This window comes from Gasterosteus aculeatus, chromosome Y (assembly GCF_964276395.1).
Source record: "Gasterosteus aculeatus chromosome Y, fGasAcu3.hap1.1, whole genome shotgun sequence".
In the NCBI taxonomy this organism is placed as follows: domain Eukaryota; kingdom Metazoa; phylum Chordata; class Actinopteri; order Perciformes; family Gasterosteidae; genus Gasterosteus; species Gasterosteus aculeatus.
The window spans coordinates 16344561-16370088 of record NC_135709.1 but is presented as its reverse complement, the minus strand read 5'-3'; the positions used below and the strand labels follow the sequence as shown (position 1 = coordinate 16370088).

At 44.8% G+C, this 25528-nt stretch overlaps 1 protein-coding gene across 6 annotated transcripts; it reads left to right on the top strand.

Moving 5' to 3' along the window:
- The first annotated feature begins 6885 nt into the window (after positions 1-6885).
- Positions 6886-23945, top strand: LOC120812269 (ETS homologous factor-like). 6 transcript variants are annotated; one of them, XM_078097996.1, is made up of 9 exons: positions 6886-6956; positions 19859-19998; positions 20183-20440; positions 21387-21431; positions 21573-21617; positions 21716-21811; positions 21911-21949; positions 22027-22222; positions 23232-23945. In XM_078097996.1, the coding sequence occupies exons 2-9, from the start codon at positions 19923-19925 to the stop codon at positions 23329-23331; spliced, it is 855 nt and encodes a 284-aa protein (XP_077954122.1). In that variant the 5' UTR covers positions 6886-6956; positions 19859-19922; the 3' UTR covers positions 23332-23945. The 6 variants fall into 6 exon arrangements, with proteins under 6 accessions (XP_077954122.1, XP_077954121.1, XP_077954120.1 ...); XM_078097995.1 differs by lacking the exon at positions 6886-6956 and adding an exon at positions 12094-12307 and having other exon boundaries at positions 21716-21778; XM_078097994.1 differs by lacking the exon at positions 6886-6956 and adding an exon at positions 12095-12307.
- The last annotated feature ends 1583 nt before the right edge of the window (positions 23946-25528 follow it).

Here is a 25528-nt window from a genome sequence, read left to right as displayed (position 1 = left end):
TCCCTGTGGAGTTCCCTGCCAGGCTTGTGAAGTGCACGTGTTGAGTGGAGACCACTAATGGTGTGTAGTTGCCATACATGGGTGTTGCACGAATGATTTGGGAAATGAAAGACACTGAGTGGCGACGTTGCCGGTCAAGGTCAGGGGCATGTTTGGGGACACTGGATGGAGGAATGAGGTGTCTGCACTGAGAGTGATAGTTAAGGTGTAACAAAGAAGTGTGGTAAAGAAGGACAAAGGAAAAGTGCAACGAAAGTGTTGACCAGGTAATGCTACATTAGCACATCGGTAAAAATAAGGTGAGAAAAACACATCCAATCAGTGCCTTGCCGCTGCAGTAGCGACACCAATCAGCATCCAGGAGGTGTGTAAACACATACACGTTGTGGATCAGCCAAGTGGTCCCCAACCTTTTTTACCTCATGGACCGGTTTCATGTCAGACAATATTTCGCGGACCGGTCGAGAAGGTCCGCCGGAGGGGGGTAATAGTCACGCGCTCTGTGTTCGCTGGTCGTGCACGGTAACGCCTGGTGACGCGTAGATTACAAAACAAGTCAGTTCTCAATGGGAAAAAAAACATGCCGTATAGGCTATTTATGATGACATAGGTAGTACATGAGTGTGCCTTCAACTTATGTATAACTTATACAGGCTGCTTAACTGGTGTTCTCTGCCCCATAACTCTTAAATTCAACATATTTTTTCAGGCAGTGATAGGACAGGCAATGATGCAGAGAGCACAGGGAGAGGAGAAACACCAGGTCGAATAGAGAGAGAAGCACAGAGGAGCCATGAACCCCAGAACACACAAGGCAGGACCTGACGTGGAGGACAAGGAGGCCCTCTGGGCACTACTGTAAAAAGGAGACTCCGTATGTAGATAGTTCTTAATCAGAGGTGCCATGGCTCCTCTGTGCTTCTCCTCTCTCTATTGGACCTGGTGTTTCTCCTCTCCCTGTGCTCTCTGCATCATTGCCTGTCCTCTCACTGCCTGAAAAAATATGTTGATTTAAGAGTTAACCAGTTAAGCAGCCTGTCAATTACACTGACAACATAAGTTAAAGGAACACTCATGTACTACCTACGTCATCATAAATAGCCTACAGCATGTTTTTTTTTCACATTGAGAACTGACTTGTTTTCTAATCTACGCGTCACCAGGCGTTTTTCTTTTACCGTGCACGACCGGCGAACACAGAGCGCGCGACTACTACCCCCCCCCCCCCCCCCCCCGTTGGTCGTTCCGCCCGCAACGACTACTAAAATTACACCAAGTTTATTTCGGATTATTCCAACAGAAGAATACAAGGCGCAGGGAACTTTGAGGTGCGTAAACGCCACTTAGAGTTGCGTAAACGCTATTTATGGGTGCGTAAACGCTATTTCCAAATTCTAGAGGTGCGTAAACGGCGTTTACGTGCGTTTACCCTCCACTACAGCCCTGATTGTGCACTGTGGAATATAATAAAATAACAGCCTTAAAAATAAATTTTCATAAGCTGCAGAAATAAAACATACTTACCAATATTAATATTTATTAAACTCAAATAAACAACTAATGATGATCATAATTAATTAATGAGACAACAGAAACATGTTGCTGTAATCACATGAAAATATGATGAGGAAAATATTTTCCTTTGAAATGTTACACTCAATCTGGTTTATTAGTTCCATTGTTTATGGACTATTAAAAGTGTGTAGTTTGAATCAGCATTTTACTTAATGTGATTGGGGTCACACTGAAGTGCAAGTAAACAGGGGCCAAACGCCGGCCAACCAGTGTAACATTTCATATAAATGTACACTTGCAATGATTTACAAGAAGTCTGTTGCATGTGGCTTGAGATGTATTATTCACTACTGTATGAGTGTTTGTGTGATGCTGGGTGGAGGAGGTGGAGGTGTGTAAGTAAGTAAGATCAAGCAGCAATGTTTTTGTCGAGGTCATTAACAAACCTTCAGATGCATATTCTTTCAGCTACCCTCCCCCCCACTTATAGAAGACGTCAAACCGTAGTCCTCACACTATGATGAAGCTCTCATAATATATGCCTGTCAATTTTGGGGTGAAGAGTAATTGTGAATGCATGTGCAATTTGTGAAGGCCTGCAGACTATTTTCTCCCCCAGGGGAGCATATTTTCTTCCACCTGTTTCCATCCAAAAAAAAGGTTACGGAATGTATTTTGTGAATACAATTGAAAACACTGTCAAAGATTAGGAACAGACCAAAGTCAATGTTACATTCTCCAAACCAGAAGACTTACCAACTGTATCAAAAGGGAAACAAACCTCTCCGATCGTTATGACATCATATTCTTGTGACTATATGAGGCGGCTGGGACGGAGGTGGTTGTATACTGTCTGGCATTAATGCTGATTTATGGCCATCATCTCCTAATGCCATAAAGCCCATATTTCATTCCTTCTCTCTCATCCACTCTCTCTCACCACTGACTCGGTCTGCATTTTGCCGCTGCTCAATAGTTGCAGCATGCGCCACAGGCCGGGCTGTGGCAGTTACATTCAGGTTTATAGTCTTGTTTTTTATTATACACCTCCCTAAAAGGCTGCCCTCAGAGACGATGACACCCCAGACACCCATTTAACGGGCTTGGTGATCTGCAGATGACGGAGCCACAGCAGTGGCAGGTTGTCATCTGCGGGCCTTGTCTCTTGTTTATGGGCTGCTAGAGCGTTTGACCCGCAGGGTCAACCCCCCCCCCTCCGCCGTGAAGTCACCATAACACTCCGCAGACAGACCACAAAGTGAACCAAAATAAATCCTAATGAACCTTTTAAGGCCGCTCCAACATCCGCAGGCTGGGAAGACAATGTGTAAAGAGATAATGCAAAGGGACAGCGAGAGAAGTGGGCTGCCAGCAGGGACAATGAGAACAGGCAGTCAGGGCTGTCAGTGCTTTGTTAAACTGGTGATCATGAGGTGAGGCGAGGTGAAGTGACAGATACTGAGGAGCTGATAGTTTACTCGCGCGTGTATCGCAGGCTAATGTTTGTTTGTGTAAGCACGGATGTGTGGGTGGTTGTGTGTACTTATCTCTCTCAAATATGGCAAACAGACACCGGTATGTGCTCGCCGATTACCAAACTACTAAATAAACAACTCAAATAATGCTACTGAGTCACTTTCTGACTCCTCACATGAGTTACAAGTTTTGTTTCACTTACTTAGTGTTTTCTGAGCATCAGAGACCCTCTGCTGAGAGGGAAGACAGCAGCGGAAGGAATGAGGAAGTTATTAATTGCTGGTTATGATGGATGCGATAAAGGGGAAATCTTACATGTGAGGCATGCAGGCGGTTGCATGCTCTGGCTGGCACCAAACCTCAATTTAGGAGATCTGCCAAAGGATAAATTATTTCCCACCTGCAATCCTTCTCTGGACATCCAAGCCTCACCAGGTGGAAGCCATGATCCATTGGCAGCTCTGCACAGACGGAAACAACGACCAAATGACCAAACTCAAGCCTAACTGAGGATTAAATCCACTGTAAATGTTATCATGTCTAACTACTGTCACTGCCTGCATGAAAGAGGGAAAAACATATATTAAGTGTGAATCTCCCTTCAGCATTCATTTATTTTCATTGTACCGCTTTGTATTAAAGAGTCGTTTCACCCTTCGGGGCAATAGTCAAAGCTCTAGTTGCATCCGCACCACCCTCCTCTTCCTCCATCTTTATCTCTGCAGCTCTATCAGGGAACATGTGGACAGAGGCTCAGTGAAAGAGAACAGGCGGGCTGAGGAGGGAGGTAATTTCTGCTGTCTCACCTCAGCGCTTTTCTCATTCGACTCTTATTAGCTCCAATAATAACTAAGACTTTTTAGCTTTTAAAGAAGACGGGGTCTGAAAGGAAGTGAGCGTGAGGGCCTTGATGGTGAACATTACATCCCCTCCCTCTTCCACATGGGCTGTAATTCATTTTTTGAATGCTGACTTCTGCTGATATTGTGCATCAAATCAATGCCAGCATTATTGATTAAGACCTTGAGCCAACAGCGGGGGATTTTGGTTACAATTCTGAATGTCTTTGCAGACCTCAAAATTTAGATACATACCCTCAAGAATCCATAGGCTAGTTTCCTTCAATTTTTTCTACTCAAGTATTTTTTACTTCCCATTGATCGACATGTTGGCAAGAGAGTAACATATCTATATAAAGCTACATCTATATCTCAAATGCTATGAATATTCTCTATTCCAACAATATGGTGAAAGGTAATAATCACAGTGCAGGAGAGATTGTTTGAATGTCTATACAGGAGATTGTGCGATCACATACTGAACCTCTCCTTTCAGCTAATAGTCACTGAGGCATGCGTCACAAAACTGACAAACTGGTGATCATTGTCTCGCTCCTTCAGCTCAAACGAAAAAAGCATGTGACATGATCAGCAGCACTCAGCAGCCTCACTGTCACAATGCTTGCAATTTATTGGTTACACATTCAGCTTCAGGAGTTCTAGCCCAAATGCTGCTCTTCTCGCCTTACATTGCTTATGCGACGCTTACTTGCATTTGTTTTTCCATTTCTCACTTCCCCCTTTCCGGTAGTCTGTTACCTCTGCAAGTGGTAAAGCGTGCCCCTTTTAGACTGTCAAAGTTGTTCCGAAAAGCTTTCCAAATACATTCCAGATTTCCCCCGCTGAGAACCTATTAACGTCACAATAGAGACAGAGAGAAAGGGAGCGGTGGAGAGGGATAGACGTTGAAAAGGGAAAAGGGAAAGGCATAGCAATGGCCTGCCGGAGGGCTTAGACATTACTCTTACTTTTACAAATCTGATGTGTTGTGTCCTGGAACAACACTTAATTTTATCCCTCCCCTCATCACTTTCTGTCTCTCGCTCCGTTGTTGGTTGCATCTGTAGGGGAACAGGTCAGCACGATGTAAACTGATGAGGAGATGGTCACTTTAATTGCATTGCTCCTCGTGGCAGTGTTTGCAGTTAAGGACGAAAAACTATCCCTGTATGATAATGTTTTTTTTAATTATTTTAATATAAATGATATATATATATATATATTGTATCAACTACATAACTAAAATACTAAATAGAGAATAAATTAATAAATACTATTAAATAAATGGGCTGATGGTAGGTCAAACTGTTTGAAATGGCACCTGTTAGTCTGTGGGCATCTTCATTTAAGTTCTAGATACATAATAGCTGAATGTTGAATTTGCCTTCTTCCATTTCTCCCATTGCGGCAGCTGATTCAGCGTTTTCAGGTATCCCCGTCTACACCTTTCTCTCTTTCTCAGATAGTGCTGAATCATCTCATCACCTCCCTGTGGAGGTGATTATGTTATTTGTGCCAATTTCTCTTTCTTAATAGTTGCCGGAATAAATCAGCACATTGATGCATCATCCGAGCTTCATGGCGCATTAGACGGCCCATAGTAGTCCACTAGTCAGGAACACAGAGAAGAGACTCATCTGGTTTAGAAGTAGCAGTTATCAATTGAGGCTGAAACATATTTGATGCCGGCGGAAGGAAGTCATACATGGGTTGGGTAAATGCATTGAACAAATAAAATAAATAAATGATATTTTAAAATGATGAGCTGTATAGAACATCTTCTTTGGGTAAATTGCTGGGTTCAGAGATCAACTTTTCAAAGTTTATTGTGTCGGACAACAGAAGTGTTGTCTTAGAAAGGGGCTGCAGTTTATGGCGGAAACAACACAAGTCCCATATTAACCACTGCATTGATTATTTTCCTTTAACCTTAATTTACAGAATTAATACTACTTACTTTCCGGGTCCATTTAATTTTCATTTGATCTCAGCTGCAGAACAGTACGAAGATATATAATATTAATCGCTGAATAAAACATGTTAGACATTTAGGCTAAACAGTCAACATCAACTTACTATGGCAGGAAACTGAAGAAATTGGAAACAGAGTTAGTTATTATGGACGTAACCACACTTATTATATGTAAACTACATCCATGTCCCGTATGGATGTACATGCTTGTAAAACCTGAAAAAAATTCGGGTCAGCCTCTTTTTCGTGAATTGATTCGAGTGTGAGGACTGAGCATGGTGTGTTATCGTGAGCAGGTCCAGTCTTGTGGTAGAAATAGAGTCAATTGTTTAGTGACACTAGAAGTCTTGAGGGAAGCTTTCGGCGGGAGCCTATTAGTTAGTTAGTTGGTTATTATGTTGTCATATCTCTTACATTATAGTATTATCATTTTTCTATGGATCTTACACAGTACCTCATTCTCATTGGAACCCACTGCTTTTGAAATCCCTTTGTTCATAATGCAAAAAGCAGCCAAACTAGCCGCAAAATGATCCTAGACTACAGCAGCTTTGACGCAGCAGGAGAGGGTCAAACTTGATTAATCTGCCCCGCAACATGCGGCTTCCCTGAATTATCATACCACCAGAATCATATGCGCACAGCAAGGGATATTTAGTCATTTCAGGGAAAGGTTGACAGCTCTCAAGGCACTGGAGCTAATTCACTAGGCTAGAATATCCGCCCCCTGCAAACATGACAGTATGCCTTCAACCTTCAGAGCTTGTACTCGTGTGATATTATAGGTCAACACCTGATCTTTCCAAATTTAGCTGTGTAGCAGTATGGAAATAGGATTGTCGTACTACAGTTAAGTGCGCCTGCCGACCACAAGGGCGGCGGTAGTATATAAAGGCTGCCCCCCTTCTCGCGCCCCACTGATGCATCATTTCCGGGTCAGGTGTCTGTCTGCGCAGAGTGGCGACAGAGTGCTCCGTGCACCGTGCTCCGTTTGCTCTTTGGTCCTCTCAACCGGTGGTAAGTGTTCTCCCTCTCCATGTTAGACCGAACAATATTCTGTGGCTAATGTTATTGTGGTCACAGGTAGATGTCTTCCTGCCGTGTGGGTCTTTCTCTCCCTCCCTCTCCCTGTGCAGGTTTGACCTGGGAAACAGGTACGTGACTTTAAAACTAGCTTCCAAAAAGCTTTGACGTGTAGCTTGGCAATGCTAACTTTATGTTCATTGACAGGGAATGCTCATCAGCTGGCCGAAATCCACAGGTGGTGATTGATGTGACAGCACTCAGTTGATTGGGGCCACTGCTGCTTTGCCTGCTTTGACTGCAACTTTCCTATCCCAAGTGGCGTTGTCGGTAGGATAGGAAACCATAACGCCACACTTGGCGTTGCTGGCAGGATTCACTCTCCTAACGGCAAGGACGTGTGTTCCCGGGGTGTTTTTAGTTTTTTTGTTTGTTGGTGCACTAATGTCTGTCTTGTAGGCATTTGGGAGAGTTTAAGGGGACAAAGCAGCAGTGGTTTCCAGTGGATCCTCATGCCAGTCTGGTGAGGTCTGGTAGAGCAGGTCCGACGTGGGTGACAGTTTTTGGGTTTTGACTGTAGCTATGGAGGAGGACTTAGTTAACTCAGTTAAAGGCTGACAATGAGCGGCTACAACAGGAACAGGCTGGCTCTTGTGACTTACCGTCTACCTCTGTTGTGCCACCTACTGCCCCTTTCACGTCCAGCGTCCCTGTATCAGAGAGGCTGGTGTTTGTACCTCGTGATCGGAAGTGTCCTGTTTTTAGGGGAAGAACAGGTATGGGGTTGAGTGAGTGGAGAGAGGAAATCGAGGCGTGTATGAGGTCCCGGCGGTTATCCCAGTCTGACCGGGCGTTTTTCCTGTTTGACCACTTGTGAGGTGAGGCTAGGGAGGAGCTAAAGTATTGTTCTAGCGCGGAGAGAGAGGACCCCGGTAGGGTATTGGCCATTTTACAGAAGCTGTACGGGTGTGCAGAGTCTTATGTTGCTTTGCAGGAGGCTTTCTTCTCATGAAAACAGCAAGAGGGAGAGACTCTTCAGGAATTCTCCCTCACTTTGATGGGCCTCATGGAGAAGGTGAAACAGCGTGCAGCTACTGGTGTGCCAAATGCAGAAGCCCTTTTGCGAGACCAATTTGTTGAGCATGTGCTGGACAGTTCCCTGCGTCGCGAGTTGAAGCAGTTAGTGCGTAGACAGCACAATCACACCCTGCTTGCTGTCAGAGCAGAGGCAATTCAGTGGGAGCTTGAAGGTCTGCCTGGCGGTGTGAGGGGCCGCAGTCATTCCGTCCCCTCAGTGCTTGGTGTCCAGTATGGTGTCCAAGGTAACCCAAAGGGTGTTGTCCCCCCCCCCCCACCCCCTGTGTCAGAGATGAGGGAGATGCTGCAGCGTCAGCAGGAGCAGCTTAATAAGCTTACTGAAAGTATTATTCTGCTGCAGGTCTCTCACCAGCACAGACATCCACCTCGTACCGGTCCGCTGATATGCAGGCGCTGCAATCAGCCCGGCCATTTTGCCAGGGAGTGTCGAGCGCACGTTCCTCACTCACAGCCACAGTCTAATTCGGGTGGGCAGTTTCTCATCCGGGTCGGAAAACTAGTACCCACCGAACTGCAGAGCCACAGTTTGGGAGGGGTCGATACTGGCTCACAAGTTGCCCCAAGTAGCTCAGAGGTTTCTGAGCTGATTGCGTCGTGTCCCCATGTAGTTGTAGACATAGGTGGAGTAAAGGTTCCTTGTTTGGTGGATACCGGTTCTATAGTGTCTACTATTTCTGAGAGCTTTTTCCACCAGCATTTTGAGCCTTGGGGTCAGGATCGCCTTCGATCGTGTCATTGGCTACAGCTGAGAGCTGCTAACGGTCTGGCAATCCCCTATATCGGCTACTTGGAGCTAGAGGTACAGCTTTGTGGCAAAGTGATGCCCCACTCTGGAGTTCTGGTTGTGAGAGATCCCCCTGGTGGTGTTCCGGCTCAAGTGCCTGGTATTCTGGGCATGAATGTCATCCGTAAATGCTACCAAGAGCTCTTTGGGCAGCATGGCCTAACCTTGTTTTCTCAGCCCTGTGTTTCTGAGGCTCCGGGGCAGATTGTGCGAGCACTGCAGCAGTGTTATTATGCGGAGGTTCCTCAGGATAGTCCAGGAAGAGTAAAAGTCAGGGGTAAAAGGGTTTGGCGGATTCCTGGTGGAGTCATGAAGATCGTTGCAGCCACGTGCTCTGAACAATTCTCTGCCTCCACAGTGTTGTTTGAGCCCTTGGGAGTCTGGGTTGCCGAGTGGCTTGCTTGCTTCTCCTGCCCTGGTTCAAGTAGTTGGGGGCACAGCCTACATACCAGTGGTTGATGTCGGCTCTGTTGAGGCTGTGCTGCACCCCCGCACAGTTATTGGCACCCTGGGCCCCGTCAATGTCATCAGCCTTCCTGCAGGAGTAACTGAGGTGCCGTCGGATAGGGCGACCATGTCCTCTCATACAGTTTCCCCTACTGTACCACAGCAGATGGGAGAGATGGACCTGTCGTTCTTGCCCGCTGATCAGCAGAGTCAGGTGAGGTCTCTACTTGGGCAGTACGCTTCTGTCTTTTCGGCTCACGATGGGGATTTGGGTTGTACTGACCTCATCTCCCACGACATCCCATTGGTTGATGACACACCGGTCAGGCAACGCTATAGGCGTATTCCACCTTCGTATTATGAAGTGGTAAAGGAGCACATTAATCAGCTGCTCTCATCAGAGGTCATCCGGGAGAGCAGCAGCCCCTATGCCTCCCCCATCGTGTTGGTGAAGAAAAAGGATGGTAGTCTGCGCATGTGCGTTGACTACAGACAGCTAAATAGTAGAACCAGGAAAGATGCCTTTCCTCTACCAAGCATAGAAGAGTCCCTGGATGCGCTATCTGGTGCCTGCTGGTTCTCTACCCTGGACCTGGCCAGTGGTTATAACCAAGTACCAGTTGCCGAATCAGTTCGGGCAAAGACTGCTTTTTGTACGCCATTTGGTCTATTTGAATGGAACCGGATGCCTTTTGGGCTCTGTACCAGTACTTTTCAGAGACTAATGCAGCGTATATTTGGGGATCGGCAGTGCCAGTCTCTGTTGTTGTACCTTGATGATATCGTCGTGTTTTCTTCAACAGTGGAACAGCACTTGGAGCGGTTAGAAGTAGTGCTAAGCCGACTTCAAACCGAGGGCCTCAAGGCCAAGCTAAGTAAATGTTCATTCTTTCAGAAGGAGGTCCTTTACTAGGGCCATGTGATTTCTGGCGAGGGTGTCTCTACCAATCCGAGGAAAATTGAAGTGGTAGCCAATTGGCCGATTCCCACTACCGCCTCGGAGCTGCAGTCTTTTCTTAGTTTCGGCAGTTATTACCGGCGTTTTGTGGAGGGCTTTGCTGAGCTAGCAGCCCCCTTGCACAAGGTTGTGGTTGAGGTCGGCCATGCTAAGAATGGTAAGAGGTCTGAGCGTGGGTTCATCAGGTGTTGGACTGACGACTGTCAACGGAGCTTCCAAGCACTGAAAGCTAAGCTCACCACTGCACCGGTGCTGGCTTATGCAGATTTTTCCCTCCCCTTCATTCTGGAGGTTGACGCGAGTCATTGCGGTTTGGGAGCTGTGCTCTCCCGAAGAGCAATCGGGAAAGGTAAGACCGATAGCCTACGCTAGTCGAGGCTTGAGGCCCACGGAAAGAAACATGTTGAACTACAGCTCCATGAAGCTTGAGTTTTTGGCCCTCAAGTGGGCCATGACCAATAAATTTAGGGAGTACTTGTTGGGCAATAAGTGTGTGGTTTATACTGACAACAATCCCCTTAGTCAACTGTCCTCTGCTAAATTGGCTGCTACTGAGCAGCGATGGGCAGCCCAGCTTGCCTCATTCGACTTCGAATTGAAGTATCGATCTGGGATGAGTAACAAAAATGCTGATGCCCTCTCCCGTCAGCATCCCCCAGGTCCTCAGGATACCCAAGTGATGCTCCCTGGTACTGCAATACCTCAGCCTTTGCAGCAAGCCTTGGGGTCGAGACCGATAGAGGTGACCCAAGCTGCCATTGTAGCATTGCCACAACACACCCCTTCTGAGATGTGTGCCTTTCAGCGGGCTGATCCTGTTATCCAGTAGCTGTTGGAATTTTGGGACCCAAAGCGGCGTCCCAGTCCTGAAGAAAGGGCACGGTTGTCCCGGCCCACGCTGTCTCTCCTTCGACAGTGGGGCCGTCTGGTCGAGAAGGATGGAATCCTTTATCGCCAGATGTTCTGCTCCGATGGTGCGGAGGCTGTGATTCAGCTGTTGCTCCCTGGTACACTGAAAAGTGAGGTTTTGACCCAAGTCCACCAAGAACATGGTCATCAGGGAGTAGAGCGGACACTGGCGCTCCTCCGGTCTCGGTGTTATTGGCCTGGCATGTCTTCGGATGTGGTCCAGTGGTGTCAGTGTCCCTAACGAAGTCCTTGCCATAGACTACACTGCTTTAGAGCCTGCCCAGAATGGGGTGGAAAATGTCTTGGTGATGACAGATGTCTTCAGTAAGTATACAATAGCCATACCCACCCGAGATCAACACGCCCTTACGGTGGCTAAGGTTTTGGTGGCAGAGTGGTTTTACAAGTTCGGTGTCCCTGCCCGATTGCATTCTGACCAGGGCCGTAACTTCGAAAGTTCCCTCATTCAACAGCTTTGTGGTTTGTACGGTGTTGTAAAAACCCGCACTACCCCATACCATCCAGCTGGGAATGATCAGTGTGAGCGGTTCAACCGAACCCTCCACAACTTGCTGCGCACACTGCCTGTGTCTCGCAAGCGGGACTGGAATGCATGCTTGCCCCAGGTGTTATACTGTTATAACACCACACCCCATCAGGCTACTGGAGAATCCCCCTTTTTCCTAATGTTTGGTCAGGACCCTAGGCTTCCGGTGGATTTCTTGTTGGGTAGAGCTGAGAGTCCAGTTGGTGGAACAGTCCATGAGTGGGTTCTGGAGCATCAGGCTTGACTACGGGTGGCATTTGAAGGTGCAAGGGAACGCTTGCAACATGCGGCCGACCGCAGGAAGCAAACCCATGATAGACATGTTAAGGACCTGCCACTGGGTGAGGGTCAGTTGGTGTTCTTGCGTGACTTCAGTGCCATCTTCCACTGCCAGTGGGATAAGTGTCTGTTGCTAATCCTCCCTCTGTCGTGTCTAATTCAGTCTCTGCATGTTTTCGACCTTGGGGCTAATTCATAGCGCGTGCATTGATTTGTCCATCGTCTGGGGGCGTCGATGCAAGAACTGGGGGGTAGAATGTAGCAGTATGGAAATAGGATTGTCCTGCTACAGTTAACTGCGCCTGCCGACCACTAGGGCGGCGGTAGTATATAAAGGCTGCCCCCCTTCTCGCGCCCCACTGATGCATCATTTCCGGGTCAGGTGTCTGTCTGCGCAGAGTGGCGACAGAGTGCTCCGTGCACCGTGCTCCTTTTTGCTCTTTGGTCCTCTCAACCGGTGGTAAGTGTTCTCCCTCTCCGTGTTAGACCGAACAATATCATGTGGCTAACGTTATTGTGGTCACAGGTAGATGTCTTCCTGCCATGTGGGTCTTTCTCTCCCTCCCTCTCCCTGTGCAGGTTTGACCTGAGAAACAGGTACGCGACTTTAAAACTAGCTTCCAAAAAGCTTTGACATGTAGCTTGGCAATGCTAACTTTATGTTCATTGACAGGGAATGCTCATCAGCTGGCCGAAATCCACAGGTGGTGATTGATGTGACAGCACTCAGTTGATTGGGGCCACTGCTGCTTTGCCTGCTTTGACTGCAACTTTGCCTGCTTTGACTGCTGCTTTGCCTGCTGCTTTGACTGCTGCTTTGCCTGCTGCTTTGACTGCTGCTTTGCCTGCTGCTTTGGCTGCTGCTAACTGCTGCTAACTGCAACTTAGTCTGCTGCTACATGTAACCTTGTATGTAACTTTCTGCACTGTTAAATGCTGTTAAGTGCACAGTTTGGTCTCCGCCGTTCGTAGAACGAATCTGTGTGCTTTAAAAGGTCTTGGGCCTATCCCAAGTGGCGTTGTCGGTAGGATAGGAAACCATTCGCTGTCCCGCTATCATGTCCGGGGAGCATCTTGTTGGCAGCACAGTCTATATAGTTTCATATTTAGTATGTTCTATTTGAAACATTAAATGCGTTCAAATCGCATCTTATGTACAGTAGATCACATTTTGCCAACCGGCGCAGGAGGAATTTGGAAAAATATGTGCACAACAAAATTGCCTTTAAAAAATCTGCCATGTCATTTTACAATACATTTGTGTTTTGTGAGACTTTATACGTTATACAATGCATTTTAGACGGCTGAAGGGACGGCAACAATTGGTCTGAGCTGTTTACACCGAAAACCATCCAGCTTTCAATTGCAAATCAAGGTTGAAATCCCGAGCGGTGCTCACTGGGACGGTATGCATGAAGATTGATGCCACTTCCATGTTAGACCAAGCACTGACTTTCTAGAATCCTTGCTGCATTGGGTAAATAAATAGAGCGGCACAAACAAACAATACGTGCTGTTGTTTGATTATTACATTGATTCGAAAACAACAAGATCTACATAGCAAGGTCAATATTTTTGGTAGCTCTGTAGCTGCTAGTGGGATTTTACACCTTTCTTCAGAATGAGGGTAGCTGTTTCTCTTGTTTGCAGTCTTTCTGCTGACCTAAACTAAGCCTTCTGTCTTCACATTTAATAGACAGACAATGTTCTGTTTTGTAATCATTATAAATAAGAAGTTGATTATTACACATCTGTAAAGCTGACTGTGTGACAACCTGATGAACAATCCAATATTCACTCTTCTTCTAACTCCGTTTTGCTCTTGAACAACTCTTTGTTGAAATCACTGGCTATTCAAACTTGTTTTTTTTCTGCCTGCATATTTGCCAGATGAGATTGGCGAGAAGGAACCAAGACAGTAATGATTGGAAATAGAAAAACCAAAACAATCAGATACTGTTGATAGCTCCGCTCCATTGAGCTGCTCGGAACAGTCAAGTGTTAATTATCTGCAGGTTTTTCATGACAAATGTAATGTTTCGCCACTTTAATAATTAAATGTTTCAACTTAGAGGGCTTGGATTCTTCCATCCATTCCGGTGATGCGACACTGTACATTCTTGCTGGAGGTTACAGTCCGTGTGATTTTCTCAGTTTATCTTCAAAAAGACAGAATGTGTCATTGTTGTGTCATGCATCCGGGAGAAAACCAGTCAATGATGCAGAGAAACTGGACTGCATTGGTGCCACATCTCTGACAGACACACAAAGGGCTGCCACGGTGCACCTGTGTCACAACAAACCGCTCCTGCATGACCCTCATTCTTTCTTCTTTTTTTCCTCTTCCTCGCTAATCTGCCCTTCTTACGCCTCTGTCCTTTTTTACCTCAAGAGTTGGGTAGAGAGACAACACGTATGGGTTATTGTGACCTGTATAGGCAGCGCCACGCATTAGCATCATAGTCAAGGGGCACATTTCATCGCCTAGACATTCTCATTGCACATTTCTTGTATTTCCCCCATCACATGACCTTGCTTTCACAGATCCCCAGCAGTACAGTGGGACGACAGTGTCCCCTATGGGCAGAGTTGAGACCCACACTCTACCCCATCAGGCGCGGGTGGTCTAGTTGGGGCGGCGCTGTGCAGGGGAAAAGATATAAACTAAGCCTGCTGTCTTCACATTTAATGAACAGAAAATGTTCCAACTACTACGCCCTCTGTGGTGGAGGCGGAGCTGGAGGCGGAGGAGGGATCATCGTCAATTGGCCTGGTGGACGTCACTGAGGTAGTCAAACAACTCCGCAGTGGCAAAGCCCTGGGGATTGATGAGATCCGTCCAGAGATGCTAAAAGAAATGGGTGTTGGGGGGTTGTCTTGGATGACACGCCTCTTCAACATTGCGTGGAAGTCTGGGACAGTGCCAAAAGAGTGGCAGACCGGGGTGGTGGTACCCCTCTTCAAAAAGGGGGACCAGAGAGTGTGTGCCAATTACAGGGGTATCACACTACTCAGCCTCCCGGGTAAAGTCTACACTAAGGTGCTGGAAAGGTGGGTTCGGCCGATAGTCGAACCAAGGATTGAAGAGGAACAATGCGGTTTTCGTCCTGGACATGGAACATCGGACCAGCTCTTCACTCTTTCCAGGATCATGGAGGGGGCTTGGGAGTATGCTCATCCAGTCTACATGTGTTTTGTGGACTTGGAGAAGGCGTATGACCGGGTCCCCCGACAGAAACTGTGGGAGGTGCTGCGGGAACACGGGGTAAGGGGGTCCTTGCTTGGGGCCATCCAATCCTTGTAGGCCCAAAGCGAGAGCTGTGTTCGGGTGCTCGGTAGAAAGTCGAAGGCGTTTCCAGTGGGGGTTGGCCTTCCCCAGGCTGCGCCTTGTCACCAATCTTGTTTGTGGTATTCATGGACAGGATATCGAGGCGTAGTCGGGGGGAGGAGGGTCTACAGTTCGGGGGGCTGCGGATCTCATCGCTGCTTTTTGCAGATGATGTGGTCCTGATTGCATCTTCCGTCTGTGACCTCCAACTCTCACTGGAGCGTTTCGCAGTCGAGTGTGAAGCGGTCGGGATGAGGATTAGCACCTCTAAATCTGAGGCCATGGTTCTCAGCAGGAAACCGATGGATGGCCTACTCCAGGTAGGGAATGTGTCCTTACCCCAAGTGAAGGAGTTCAAGGACCTCTGGGTCTTGTTCACGAGTGAGGGGAAGATGGAGTGTGAGTTTGGCTGGAGAATCGGAGCAGCGGGGGCGGTATTGCACTCGCTGTACCGCACCGTTGTGACGAAAAGAGAGCTGAGCCGGGAGGCAAAGCTCTCGATCTACTGGTCAATCTTCGTTCCTACCCTGACCTATGGTCGTGAAGGATGGGTCATGACCGAAAGAACTAGAACACGGGTACAGGCGGCCGAAATGGGTTTCCTCGGGAGAGTGGCTGGCGTCTCCCTTAGGGATAGGGTGAGAAGCTCAGCCATTCGCGAGGAGCTCGGAGTGGAGCCGCTGCTCCTTTGCAGGACGTTCACAATCTCTGTTCTCCGTGCAGACCGATTAATACAGTCAGTCAGATGACAAGCAAATAGACATTGTGGAGTTCAAAAGAACCAGAAAGAGAATTGGCAATCGTTCACTTTTCATACTGTAATTACACAGTCATTGCTCTTTGACAAGTAAGGGACATGAAATCACAATTCAGGGATTGAAATTGTCATTTGTAACAGTAATTGACACTAATAAGACAATTTTTCCGTCTTTCCCCTCGGATAATATGCTAATCAAAATGTGAAGTATTAAAGATGACACTAACCGGCGTGATAAGCAGATAATGAAAGACAGGAGGCAAGTGTGAAAGTGATTGACAACTCCCACTAATAAGTTCCTGTTCATTAGAGCATACAAACTGTACCCTCTTTCTGTCTTGTCTGTCAAAGGGAGCGTTTTGACTGCATCCTCAAAGAAAAAGCATTTATATTTTAAGAACCACGAAGCCAGTTATTAGCCTCTTTATCAATGGATCAGAAATGAACTATTACAGGCTGGTGTCAGCCTCTACTTGACTCTTTATTTAAAAATAGATGGCACTTTCTATAACGGTTACATTTGTTTTTCTGACATTTTCTTGTGTCTGGGAGGATGTTTTCACTGCCTCTCACAATGTTGGTGGGCGGACTCACAAATATGACATACTTGATCTCTCCCACCCTCTTTCTCCCTTTTGCCGTTCCACCAGTGGACGTCTCCGACCCCGTCGACCCTCATCCGCCCTGAAACAAGCAGAAAAATAGATCCATGAAATGAGCTAAATACTAAACTCTCCTTGCGACGTGTCTCACTTCAAAAGAGAAGTGTGACTAAAAAACAAAACAAAAAGAAAGTTGCAAAACGGGCAAAACTCGGGCTATAATGAGAAATGTGCGACTACAGTTCGCTGCTGATGGCCGTATTAATCTTACTGCAATAAACTCTGGTCAGCCATTCACAGGAAGGCACCGAGCTTGGTTTAGGCTCCAAATTACACCCTGGGGGCAATTTGCCCTTTAAAAAGCCGATGGCAAACTGCTGCAAAGAAGGAAGGAATGAGCACCTGTGTTGCAAATAGGCAGCAGACGGGCTGCGGGTAGCGCTCGAGGCAACTTGTCCTGTAGCCGTTGCAGGTAGGAGCAGGTGAGATCAGGGGTGCTACGTTTTGGCATTAGGAGTCTGGCAATCTGGCGTCCACGAGGTAAATAACTCAACTGCAGTTCTGGGAGAAATTTGACATACTTTCTAACAGTCGTATCCCCGCTTGTGTCTATTATGCAGTTTAATGCTGCTCAAAGTCACTTCAGTCGCTTTAACTCCGTCTGATCATTATCAGCGTGCAGGGCAGCAGTTACCAGGTCACAAAGTTAAATACATTTTTTTATGACACATTCGCTGCTCCATAGATCCGGTTTATGTAATCTACACGGTGTTGAATTTGAGAGATGTAATCTGCATTTTGAGAGGTGCAAACTGGAAAACTAAAAAAACTGGGCAAACATGTTTTGAGGAATTTGAAGGGCAAAAAAATACGACCTTCACGTTTCCTTTGTTTACTAGTGAAGCTGTGCAGTGTGCAAAGGCGGATTTGAATGGAAACATGATTTTATCTTTTGGACAGTTGAACAGTCGTGGCATTGACTTAGCTCTTTAACACATGTCCTGTTTTTTTGGGATGTTCTCTTTTTAAGGCAGCACAAACTTGTCACAAAAATGTGACACAGGGAAATGCACACACATACATATCACCTTCCATTTTACACACACTTCATGTAGTGTTATTGTGACCAGGTGAGGACCGCCATAGCGCTCTCAGTAAAAACTAAACTGAACTTCAAAAATAATCATTCCTCAAACAGACGCTATGTGTGAACTCAACAGTGAAGTTGACTTGCTAACTGAAAGAAATCCTTGTGGTAGATAACTAATTAGAGACACTTTTAAACCGGTAACCCCCGACAGATGCATTTCACATCTGCGCCCTTGTCAAGTACACAGACGTCACTGTCTTCCAACAACTGCTTTTGTAGTGAAAGAATTCTCCCCGGGCATTTTACAGAAGGTTGTCAGCACATAATTTATCATGACGAAATAAGTAAAACAAATGTGGTGCAGGGGAAATTTTCTCTCTGACGGTTAAACACTATTTTAAGCAACTCAAAAAAATACTTAAAGCAACAGAACGTTTTCCTTTGTCATCCAGTGTGTGTCTGGATCCATGCCTTTGTTGGTGCACCCTCACGGGTCCTTTGAGGATTGCGTCTCTACTTGAGTTTGTGAGGTAGGAGGGAACAGTGCCAGGAAGATATAAAAGTTGTGTGAGGTGTGTGTGTGTGTGTGTGTGTGTGTGTGTGTGTGTGTGCGTAGGTGTGCATTATGCAAATACCTGCTTGCTATGACCCAGGCCAGGTAGCCAATTGGTGCAGAATAAGGAAGTTGGGAGTATAAAAAAAACACTGCGGGGCAGCACCTAGTTTGTCTGCAACCTTTCATCTGGTAATGAAAGAACTGGAAAGCAAAAGACTCACTTCGTCCCACTGTGAACACTAGTCCTTTAGATTACTGGAACTCCAGAAATAAGCATTGATTTCAAGTCAGCCGTTGTGAAAGTGGAGCTTTATCAGGCCGGATCAGACCCCTTCTATTCCTCTGGTAAGTTGCCATATTGGCGCCGGGCAACTAGCAGCGATTTTCACAATAAGTCAAACTAAATTCTTCAAATATATCTGTTGAATCCTCAAATATTGTTTGGATTAGTTTCTTTTATCCCCGTGGGTTTAAACTTCTTATCTCACTTGTGTCTTATGTTGTAGCGAGATGGTGAGTGGTTTATTAACTCTGGTATCGTCTCACTTAAATATTTATCCAGCATGTAACAAATACAGTATACGTTTGGTGTAATGAAATGTAAAACAATGCATTAACCTCAATAAATTCTCCTGAAATCTAAATATTTAGTGCAATTTTACAGGGTCAACCCTTCTTCTCTTCTCTTCTGCTCCGGCTAATGTTGTTGCAGAAAGACTGCATTTGTCATTCGATATTGGCATCAACCTCAGTTTTCATTTAAGTTTTAGTTGACAGGTAAAATAAAAATAAATGAAGAGATTCAATTATAAATGGACATGCAGTTGCGTCCAATGCTGTGATAAGGCAACAATAACCAAAATGAAACCTACAGTCATGTTGATAAGCTCTGTTTATCTCCTGACGTCAATCCCATTATACATGCACTGGAGGGATTTTTCACCACGGCTCAGCTAAAGGGTTACTGATCCATAACCTTAACTGTGTGTTTGTCTCTTTTCTAAACAAATTCTACGTTACATACTTGCTGCCTGGTTGATACGATACCTGCATGTCAGTGTAGACGGGGTTGATGCACAGCAGCAAGTGTTTTGTTTAGCAGGTTTTCCACGAGGAGCTGGTCTGCCGTTGGATGTTAGCATGTGTCACATACTTCCTTGGAAAATCTTATTCTCTCTCAGGGCTGTTGACATTTGGTAGTTGTAAGAATGAAAGCGCGAAACTTTAAGTCGCTTGCCTCTATGTCTCATTTGTTAGGCTGGCAGAGTAGTATCTAGAATTAAAATGTGTAATGGGGCTTGGCGTAATTTTATTTATAACGTGGTGATAAAGATATGGCAACCTTCTTCCAGAGAACAGGTGTGGGTCGCTAGGAAGTAATTACACATTTTGTATTGCCAAATGAAATGGGTGTTAACCAGTGACAGATGTATGACTAGAGCTCAATAACATTTACACCAAAAGAAAGGTTATTGCTCTTATTCTGATCCAATAGAATTCTCGTCCAGTTTAAAAGACGTAAAGTTGACTTATCAAAACTCAAAATGTTTGTTCAGAAGTTGGAAAAGTTTATTGTCTAAGCATAAAAAGGATGATTGAATGTAAACGGTGTGTCAGTTATGACTCGGCTTTTGTGCTGGTGAATCACTTCTCTAATGTTTCGAATTCCTTTCTACAGTAAATCTCTCCCGTGCGGCCTCAGCCCTCTGGGCCATGGTATATCTGAGTGTCGCGGCTACAACATGAGCATATCTCCATTCACCACCCTGGAGAGCCCACTGACGTCTTCCTGGAGCCCCACCAACTCCTACCCTGATGGTGAGGCCGCTGAGCGCCACTCACACGCTCTTCCTTAGGCCTCTTCTAAGCCTCAACGGCATAAAATCTTCAATTCAATCAATTATTAACAAGGAATTCAGCTCATCAAAGTTAAATTCGCTGATGCTCGTGAGGTGCTTTTCTTCAATTGCTTTCAAACGTAACCCCTGACGTCCGTCTCCAGTTGCCACGTGGATGTCCGGCTACTCGAACCGCCTGTGGCCTCGCGACCCCCAGCCCCAGCTCTGGAGCAAGTTCCAGGTGTGGGAGTGGCTGCAGCAGGTCATGGACATCAACCAGATCGATGCCTCCAGCGTCCCCTTCCAGAACTTCGACATGGACGGCCATCAGCTGTGCGGCCTGAGCTACCAGGACTTCATTCACGCTGCGGACAGCGCGGGACCCGTCCTCTTCCACAGCATCACGGAGCTCAAGTGGAGCGGTGCGTCCCAGAGAGTCTGATGGGGGGGGAGGACAATTAGTTGCAGTAAGAGAGGAGCCGGGTGACTCGAGTTGAGTCTTGCTGAAGGAGCCAGTCAGGGGTCACGCTGCGAGTGATTAAAGCGAGGCAGATGATGGATTTGTTGTTGGCGCTGGTTGGAGTAGGTCTCCTAACAAAAGCGCACAGGGGGGTTTGAAGCTGGAGACACAAGCTGTTTTTTTTAATTAGAGTTTGAGGCGTTCACGGGCCCGAAGCTTCCCCCCTTTTGTGTTTTTAACTGGAGCTACTTTGTGAGAAATGTGGCCGAGAGGGAATTAAAACAATAATAACATTCAAGGTTAATAATATGTTGTGAGTGACGGCAGTGGATTGTAATTGACCTGATGTCTACTGTTAATGGCATTTTGAAACACAAAAGGCAGAAGACCAGGCAAAACAGGTTTAAACTCCAGGTCGTGGTGACATTTGAGGTGAACAAAACTGGAGCACAATGCTGCTGTTGTTGTTGCTGCGAGCCGAGAGACAAAAGTTCAGCTCAGTTTCCTGGTGCGTGATGCTACATTTTATACATGAAACGTTTCAGTAGTAATGAACATGGAGACTGGATGGAGAGATCCTCCTTGTTAAAAAGAAAACATACAGTCCACTCTGCTCACATGAAGGACAGGTGTTTGACGTGCGCTTTCGAGTACATTTTGCCGCTTGTTTGCCTTGAAAATACAGAACCGTGAGGTTTTAGGTATCTGCGTTTATATATATATATATATATTTATATAAATCATAAAGCAACACAATATTTGTTTGTGCTAAATCTGCAGAATATTTCCTGACTACTTGACAGTGTCACATTATAGTGGCCTAAAGACGTTATTGTAGAGCTAAATAATCGCTAATGACTTGATTTGACCTGATAAATATCGTACTTACTTCTTTCCCATCTCTGCAGGCCAGTGCCACGTGGAATTAGGGCACCTGGAGCTCAAACCAGAACGTAAGAGTTAATTAAACAACTTGTTTTTCCAGACGATAAAGACTAAGGTGTTGGCACAGACAGGCGTGTCAAGACTTCACCCGTTTACTTAGATGTGATCTCTTCATTATCCCTTTCCCATTGTCTTTGTGCCCTTTACAGTAGACTTCTCCTGTTCGTTTTCTGAGGTCAGCTATCCACCTGCAGGTAATGTAAAAATATCAGCCGGCTGCCTTGTTTTGTCTCGTGCTTCTTTTAGAGTGAATTACGTAACAAATGAACGAAATCCATTTTTTCTCTTTTAGACTTGTACAGTCCCTCCCTTCCCCCCATTGCCCCCATCGCATCCCTCACCCCTTCCAGCCCCGGTGAGGAATGCACAAGTTATACAATACAACAAGGTATTCAATGGAACCCCAAAAATACGTTTTACAAATGAAAAAAACTGAATAAACAAAATAGATTGAAGATTCAACAGTATTTTTTATTCTTTTTCTCAGATATTAAACGGTCTTTAAGTCGTCAGGTCAAAAAACACAGTGAGTTATTCAAACACATGTTTTGTATTTGTACATGTTATATTATTTCCCATTGAACCTGCTTCCTTTGCCAACAGACCCGAGGGGGATCCACTTGTGGGAGTTCATCAGGGACATTCTGCTGAACCCGGAATGGAACTCGGGCCTCATCAAATGGGAGGATCGGGCGGAGGGGGTTTTCCGCTTCCTTAAGTCCGATGCGGTGGCACAGTTATGGGGCAAGAAGAAGAATAACATCAGCATGACCTATGAGAAACTAAGCCGGGCAATGAGGTAAACGTGCAGCTGTTGCACAAGTAGTAGTACAAATAAAAATAAAAAACAGAGCGTGAGTGTTGGAATTGGGATTAAATTCGAACCCATGCAATAAAATCAACATCCTTTATGGACACAAGGGCTTTATTTATACCAATAGTTTGAGAAATCTCATTTCACTGCATTGTTCCTAATTAAATGGACATACGCAGCTTATAATGCACTTGCTGTATTAAGAGGATAACTAACGGAGCTCGACCATTTTAAAACACATTTCCGTTTGTTGATTACTTACCGTAGAATAGACACATTTTGGATTTGCTTCATGTTTTCACCCTCCTCCTAAATTAACTGAAATGAGCTTCTCAGAAAATCTGCTAAATCACAGCTTTACATTCAAATGAGCTAATCTAATGATCTTAATTTCAATGTGGTGCAAACCAACGGGAACCTCAAAATGTGCCCACAGGTATCGTCACTGTGACCACAAAGCTGATTTTCTATTTACGGTCGTGCAGAAGATTTTGCAAGCATGATGCAATCACCAAAGCGATTGTTCTCTGATAACAAAAGTTGTAAAGGAACAACAACCAATCTAACTTTGTTTACTTTCTTTTGATATCACGTGATTGAATGCAAAGGAAATTTTTATGTTTTGTGAGGAAATGTATTATGCGTAGAAGAGAAAAAGTCAAATAACACAATTACATATAACTCATTTCATGACGACCTTGAATCAAAAAAGAATTAAGCCAAATCTTACTCTGTTTTTATACGTTCATTTGATACTTGATTGAGTAGACATAATAAGGTTACAATTCTGTGACCCATTTGTGTTTTTTGCATTGAACAACAATGGAAAAATATACATTGTTGGTTTCAGTTTTTTTTATTAGATCTGTTGATCAATTGAAAGCTGCGGAATGGCACCAGATTCACACTGGATTTTTGTATAACATTTGCAAAACACACATACTATATGATCTGCAATGAATTCCTTGTGAATTTGTCTGTTCACCTCTTTCAGATATTACTACAAAAGAGAGATCCTGGAGCGAGTGGACGGACGCAGACTTGTTTACAAGTTTGGAAGGAATGCAAGAGGATGGAGGGAGTCAGACATGTGAACATTTTGTTCATTTTTAGCTTTCTTTGATGTTTGATGCAAATATGATGTTATATTGTAGTTTTCACTGATTGTCTTTGATTAAAAAAAAAACATGTTTAAACAGTTTATACTATGTGGATAATGATACGTTTGCTTTGCTTTGGTATGATTATTTAATTTCATCCCTATTTGGTGATACTGATGTGTTCTTGATTGTGCTTTTTTACAATACCTTCTTATTGTAGCTGCGTGGCAGCAGTCAAACCTCACAAATGTTTGTTTACATAATATAAAACATTGAGGGGTCTATTTGTCAACTTTTTTTTCAAGTCCCAAACGAGCATGTGTTCATAGCGTTTAAAACACATGTGCCATCCGGATGTATGTTTTGGCTACTAGTACTGCAAAGTGTCCTTAAGGGAGGGATGTGGAAAAACCACAACTTACCAAATAAGAAACCAACTTTCCATAATCGGAATGAAATAGACAATGCGTAAAAATTTACATCTCACAATGATTGGTCTTATTTGGTTGGTTTTTACATTTTACATCCATTGAGCTCTATAGAAAATACATACATATTTATTATTGATTGATAAAAAATAAAGCTCATCGTTGTTTTTATTTAACAAAGTCGTGCACTTTGGGAGTCATTGTTTACACCAAGAAGAGGACAATTCTTTTGACTTTTAATTTCAAAGAAATGTTGCAAACCAATCATCAATCAGCAGTTTGATTTCAACACTTATCACCTATATTGCAGCTATTCTTGCCTGTCACACCATTGTTACAGTGTGAGACACGGCTCCGTTAACCGGTGGCCAGCGCCGTGCTGCAGGGAGACGGATAACATAACTGGGCTTCGATGGCTAGCGAGATAAAAGTAGTAGAAATTTAAAACTCCATTCTTTGGCCTGAATTCACAAGCAAATTTGGTCTAATCCCCACTAATGTGTCAGGCTTCTGTAATCCTCCTTTACATAGTAAGGCACTGATTGACATAAAGTTATTTTATTATCTTTCCTGACAGCTTCAAAATCCCTCCTCCCCTCTTTCAGTCTGTTTGCGCTGCTCTGAAACACAACATGGATGTCGCTAACCGACATTTGCATACTTCTGCCATATGTCACTATTAAGAAGTAATCTTCTAGTTTCAGGCCTGATCGAATTGCTGAATGATTGACATCTGGAAACCTACTCTGATTAGAGGACCTTGCTATAATTATTTTTTCCATTGCCTTCTGGATGAAATAAAGAAAATTGCGGGAGGAACAATGATATATTCAGCGACTGCTGCTGATTGGATTGATATAATGGCTTTTGATTGCCATATAGTTGTCTGACCGTATATGCAGCATGCTGGTAACGCCATTCAAACTGAAGTGCATATTCATTATATGCCATTGTTCAGATTCCATGTTGTTTCATAAAATCCCACTTGGTGGTTCCATTTGAGCAGAACTTGTCAAGACCCATATTATACATTTTTAACTGAGTTGGACACATTGCAAAAATCCATGATATGCTGACATCTGATTCAAATGACATATTAGCTGACGTATTTATGTGCTTTGATAGCATTTATGTGGAGTTTAGTGCTTGACTCACTGTGGCCTCTCACTCCAATGGTTCTTCAGAATCAACTGTAGGTGGGAGACGGATGGGTTTAGGAAAGCACCGTTGAACCCGTGTAACTCGTATATACAACACATGATTGTTGATCATTCATAACAGACACTGATGTTATTTAGGGAAACATGCACCCAAACCGGTTGTAATAGATCTTGGACAGAGCGAAAACACACGCAGCTGTGAAGAGATACTCAATCCAAGTGACTAACTGTATCAATGTTCGTTTGTTGCACATTGCACAACTATTATGATAAGGACAGTGCAGACAACTGTCTAAAGGTAATATTCTAGCAATATATGTTACACTGGGCTGCAGAGGTTAAATCGTTGCCTTTTTTTGCCAAAAAATAATATGAGATATTAGCCCACAACTGTCTTCATTTGTTTTTGCCAGGGGCTTATTTTCAGATTTGAATGAGCCACACAAAGCCTATTTTGTTATTTAAATGGCGTGCTAATTCAGTCAGAAAGATGCTGGAGGAGGAACATGAAAGTGAAAAAAAGATAGGTGGAACGTGAGCATAAAGACAGCTGGCTGGGATTTTGTATCAGTGTCTCATGCCTGCTCAGTTGGGCGATTGCGT